Here is a 5,660-nt window from a genome sequence, read left to right as displayed (position 1 = left end):
AGGATGGAGGTGAGACTGACTGGCCTATAGTTGCCTGGGTCCTCCTTCCTCCCCTTCTTGAAAATGGGGACCACATTGGCCCTTTTCCAGTCCTCCGGGACCTGGCCCGTGTGCCACGAGTGTTCAAATATTCCCGCCAGTGGTTGTGCAATGATGTCAGCCAGTGCCTTCAGTACCCTCGGATGGAGCTCATCCGGGCCTGCCGACTTAAAGGCATCCAGTTCCTCCAAGTGCCTCTGCACCATCTCAGGGTCTACGCTTGGTAGTCTGGCACCCTGCTGCTGCCTCTCTACAATCCCAGTGAGAGCCTTGTCTTGCCCCTCGCTTAGGAACACCGAGGCAAAGAACTCATTGAGGAGTTCAGCCTTTTCCCCCCTGTCCATCACCAATTGCTTCTGCCCATTTAGTACAGGTCCTATTCCACCCTGGGCCTTCCTTTTACTCCCTATATTTCTAAAAAACAATTTTTTGTTATCCTTAACTTGGGATGCCATCCTCAGTTCCATGGTAGCTTTGGCTTGTCTAACTGTCTCCCTACAAGCACGAGAAGAGGAGGTATACTCCTCTTTAGTAGTCTCTCCCCGTTTCCACTTTTTATATGCCCCCTGTAGCAGGACACTAAGGTGCCTGCTACTGAGAGAGCCAGGAAGACTCTTCAGGTGCCGGTTGCCAAGGCAACCAAAGGGAGCTAATGGCTTATACCTGCCTAGCCGGCTGGAGGAAGGGGCAGGGCCTGGCCCCTATATATAAAGCACAGGCAGGAGGCCAGAGGCAGTCCCGTACCAGCAGCCAAGGCAGAAAGAGCTCCCTGAGCAAGGATGTGAGAACTGCAGGTACTGCTCCAAGCAGGGCTAAGGAGGGCAGCTCTGGGACGTTTTAGTAACGTGATTATAGCCTGGTGGCGTTAAGTTCAGTTATGGCCTAGGGGCTTGTGTTTGCTTTGTTTGTTTACACCGGTGGTTTGGGTGAGGCTATAAGGGGATGGAGGAGGCCTCATAGGGGACTCACGGTATAGTGAGGACCCCAGCCCCAGCGAGGGCACAGAGTTCAGGGTGTGCAGACCACAGCTCCAGAGAAGAGCCCGAGAGACGGGGCAGCGTACGGAGCAGGCCCGAGAGCTAAAAAGGGCGCAAATAGAGAGAAGGACAGAACCAACATCCCTTTTACATGTGCGAGGCTTGGGGCGTGGTATTGGGGTGGTAGGAGCCACGCATAGCCCTTAAGGCTTGGGCGCATGGGACCACCACAGACAGGAGGACCGTGACCAAGAGGACTGAAGGTAGCCTCCCTATAAAAATTCATAACATCCAAGACGTGGCGGGCGAGAATCGGAGGGTGCAAGAAGACAACTTGGCACGGTAAAGGAGGCAGCAGGGTAGAGCACGGTGAGCCTGACGTCATTCCTGTCACCCCTGCCTTTTAGCCTGTAGGCTGCTCTGGATTTCTCTGGTCAGCCAAGGAAGCCTCTTGGCCCCTTTCCCCCTTTTTCCCCCGCATTGGGATCGTCTCCCTCTGTGCCCAAAGGATCATTTCCTTAAGGCACAGCCACCCTTCCTGGGCTCCCATCTCTTCAAAACTCTTACTCTGCAATGCATCCTTGACTAAACGCCTGAGTTCATTGAAATCCGCTTTCCTAAAGTCTAGCATTTTCACCCTACTAGTTACCTTACCCACTCGACGTCTTATGATGAATTCTATTATTTGGTGATCACTGGCCCCCAGGTGACCACTGATCTGTAGGTCCCCTACCATGTCATCCCCTGTTGCCAGTACCAGGTCCAGTAAGGCATTCCCCCTAGTGGGACCATGTACCTCCTGCATCAGGTGGAGGTCCTGTACACAGGATAGGACCCTGCGTGAACGGTGGGACTTTGCTGTCTGCATCTCCCAGCAAATGTCTGGGTAGATTAGGTCCCCCATAACTACCGCCTCCCTAGTTTTTATACCTCCTCCCTCACCCCCAGGCTTAGTTGGCTAACTTTGTATTTTCTGTAACCTAGTTGTGTTCCCCTCCTCACCCCCATCCCTTGTATGTTAGTTACTTGCTCGGGCACTCTGTATTTTCCTTATGCCTTTGTCATCTTTTTGGTTCATGACTCATAACATTCACTAATAAAGTTCAATTTCAGCATATGTCAGGCCAGAATCAAAATGAATTTGCAGGGATTCCTGAGCACTATGTACTTAGCTTGACTGCACTTCCTGGGCACCAGGGTGCACAGGTTTTTATCCCTGAAAGGCCTTTGAATAAGTAGATTAACATGATCTTGGTAGAGGTAGATAGTTTATGGATTACAGAATTTAACAAGTCTCAAACTTGAAGGAGCAGGGAGTTTCTGCTGTCTTCCAGCTTAGCTGATGTCAAGATGGGTGCCTTTTGAGTAGTTATCCTCTTTGGATTGTCTTTCTTTAATTAAAGTTTGTATGGGGCAATGCTGTAGCAAAGCAGCTAATGTCCTACATTGCCTAGAAAAAGCTCTGTAGAGAAGAGCGAGTCCCCTCCTTGTTCATCCTGCATTCCCTAGAAATACCACCTTCCCTCCAATTGTATGGTTTTGGTGTTCAGTTTAGCTCTTAGTTAAAGTGCAGACAAGCTTCTAGGTTTTACAGTTTTTTTAGTCCAATGAAATGTTTGGTTCCTTCTGTCTTCTCTAGTAGGACTTTTGTTTGTCAGCTGATACCACGTGGAGTATTTAAAGAAAATGATAGTCCTAAGTGTGAGGGCAAAAGTTACAAACATTTCAGTTTGCATCATCAAATTCCCAAATCATAATAATTAAAAATATAATTTTGAAATGCTCTGTAAATAATTTGTCATGTGTTATTATTGATCATTATACTTAATATCACTTAAAAAAAAACCAACATTACCTTGACAGAATTCTGGAGGACTGTGACTGGAAAAGTTTCACTAGGCATGGAACTTAAATAGAGTCGAAAATCCTCATGAATAGATACATCTGAAAAACAAAGAATTTAGATGTTCAAACTAATTCACAAGCCTTAAAAGTAAATCACTATAAGAAGACTTATATTTAAAAGAAAGTGCTTAGTTACATATGCTATTTAATACATTTGCTCATAGTCTGGAAGAGAGTAAAGCTGCATTGTAGTTAAATTTGCAGATAGCAATTTGGTAAGTGTTACAAACATCAATGGAACTAAAGATATAGCATAAAGAAGCACAGAAAACTTGGAGGAAGGGGAGGTAAGAAATAAAATGAGACTAAGGAAATTTCACATGAAGAAAAACTTAAAAGAAAATTACCAACTGTTATGATGAAGGAAAAAACCTGAAGAGCAATGACACTGAAAGAGACTAATAATGCCAATGGACAGTTAGATAGGAGTGTGCAGTAGGATGGTAACAAAAAAAAAAATGGTAATGCAATTTTGAGTTGTATATGCAGAAGCACAAAGCCATAAACAATGCTGCCTCTTTATCTGACACTTGCTGGAATGTGGCATTCAGACTGGGCACCTCTGTGCTAGAAAGCTATAGAAAACACTGAGTGGAACACAGAAAGGAAATACAATAATTGCATTGAGACACAGGGAAACAGTGAAAGATTTAAGGGCTAGATCCAGATCAGCCTTGTAGGTGCATCCACTGTGGCACTGCAAAGCCTGAAAACTAGACCCCTTGCCTCAGGAGAGTGATCCAAATAGGCAGAGCTGGGTAGGACCCCTATTGACTTAATGGGGAGAGGCAGGTGCCTCTGAACAACAATCCAGTCAGCCAGTAGGAAACACTAGTTACCAGGTCATGTCTGAAATCTCGCTTCATCTCTGGAACAAATGCACTTGAGTCAAAGCTATACATTAGGGACCTCCATTCACTGAGGATCCAGGGCATACTTAGGTGAGGTGACTGACTGACTGGTGGTGTTGAAGGTAGTGCCCACTTTTCTCTACTAGCCTGGTGGTCAGAGTGCTTGCCCAAGTAGAGGGAGGAGACCTGGGTTAGAGGTCATCCTCAGCCTGAGTAGCTTCAAGTCTGCATGTCTCACCTCCCAGGAGAATGGGCAAGCCCCTTCAGTTGAAATTTTGTGAAAGGAATGCAAGATGCATGGGACAAAAGCCAGAAACAGCCAGAGGGAGCCTGACTGGGAAGCTCAGTGATGATTCCCCGGGAGGGAAGAATCAGCTTGGTTGGGCGAAGACTTGGAAGGAGCACAAAGAAACTAGGATTTTTAAAGGCAGAGAAAGGATGATCAGAGACTTGACAGTGGGTAAGAATTAGATCAGACAGACTCAGCTGTAACAAGTTTGGCTGCCAGAGGCTGTTAGGCAGCTAGGAGAAGGAAGGTTTCCATGAACAAAGTCTACAAGTCTCTGGGAACTAAGCCATGCCTCTGCTTAATGGTTGGGATCTTCCTTGGGTGGTGGCTGAAGCAAGCTTTTATTCTAATATTCTAAAGTACAAAAAGCTTTAGTCTGAAGCAGTGTATCTGCTAGGCCTGTGCAAAGTGGCTAGTATTCGCTTCGGATTCAGATTCAGCCAATTTATAGTATCATAGTAGCTAGGGTCGGAAGGGACCTAAACAGATTATCAAGTCCGCCCCCCTGCCTTGGGCAGGAATGGATGCTGGGGTCAAATGACCCCAGTCAGGTGTCTATCCAGTCTCCTCTTAAAGACCCCCACGGTACAAACGAGCACCACTTCCCTTGGAAGTTGGTTCCAGGTTCTAGCCGCCCTAACCATAAAGTAACACCCCCGATATCTAGCCTGAACCTGTTCTCTATCAACTTGTGGCCATTATTCCTAGTTACCCCGTGTGGTACCCAGGGGAACAGGACATCTCCTATTCCCTGCTGAATTTGTACACAGCTACCAGATCTCCCCTCAGCCTTCTCTTGTGGAGGCTGAATAGATTCAGGCCCTCTAGCCTCTCCTCGTAGGGCCTGATCAAGGGGCAGCAGAGCATGTGAGTGGCCCTTCTCTGGACCTTCTCAATGCTAGCCACATCTTTCTTGAAGTGCGGTGCCCAAAACAGGATGCAGTACTCCAACTGTGGCATGACCAATGCTGCACAGACGGGAAATATCACCTCCCTGGACCTGCTTGTGATGCATCTGTGGATGCATGACAAGGTGCGGTTAGCCTTACTGACAGCTTCCCTGCATTGGCGGCTCATGTTCAACCTGGAGTCAACAATGACTCCAAGATCCCTTTCTGCCTCTGTGCTGACGAGAAGGGTGTTCCCCAGCCTATAGGTATGCTGCTGGTTCCTTCTCCCTAGATGCAGTACCCTGCACTTGTCCACGTTGAATTCCATCCTATTCTCATCTGTCCATCTCTGAAATCTGTCCAGATCTAGCTGAATTCTGTCCTATCCTTCTGGCATGCCCACCTTGCCCCACATCTTGGTGTCATCAACGAACTTGGATGACATGCTTTCCACCCCCTCATCCAAGTCGTTGATAAAGATGTTGAACAGTACGGGCCCAAGGACCAAGCCCTGGGGAACCCCACTGCCCACATCCCTCCAGGTCAAAAAAATGACCCGTCCACCACCACTCTCTGGTTGTTTTTTGTTTTTAAAAGGGCTGGAGCTGGCATGGGCGGGGCACCCATGGGGGGCTGGGGGAGCAGGGGGACAGCAGGGATTGCCCCCTGCCTGGCAGCACCTGTTGATCTTTTTTTAAAAGTATTTTTT

General features: G+C 47.5%; 1 protein-coding gene across 1 annotated transcript in view; it reads right to left on the bottom strand.

Annotated features, from left to right (window-relative positions):
* DNAH6 (dynein axonemal heavy chain 6) overlaps positions 1-5,660 on the bottom strand; it is a 282,667-nt gene that overhangs the window by 52,405 nt on the left and 224,602 nt on the right. The window contains exon 66 of the mRNA XM_025199101.1: positions 2,872-2,960. Within this exon, the coding sequence (XP_025054886.1) occupies positions 2,872-2,960 (89 nt within the window). The remainder of the gene's footprint in view (positions 1-2,871; positions 2,961-5,660) is intronic.

Source organism: Alligator sinensis, unplaced genomic scaffold (assembly GCF_000455745.1).
Source record: "Alligator sinensis unplaced genomic scaffold, ASM45574v1 scaffold607_1, whole genome shotgun sequence".
Lineage (NCBI taxonomy): Eukaryota > Metazoa > Chordata > Crocodylia > Alligatoridae > Alligator > Alligator sinensis.
This window is presented reverse-complemented; position numbering and strand designations above follow the sequence as displayed.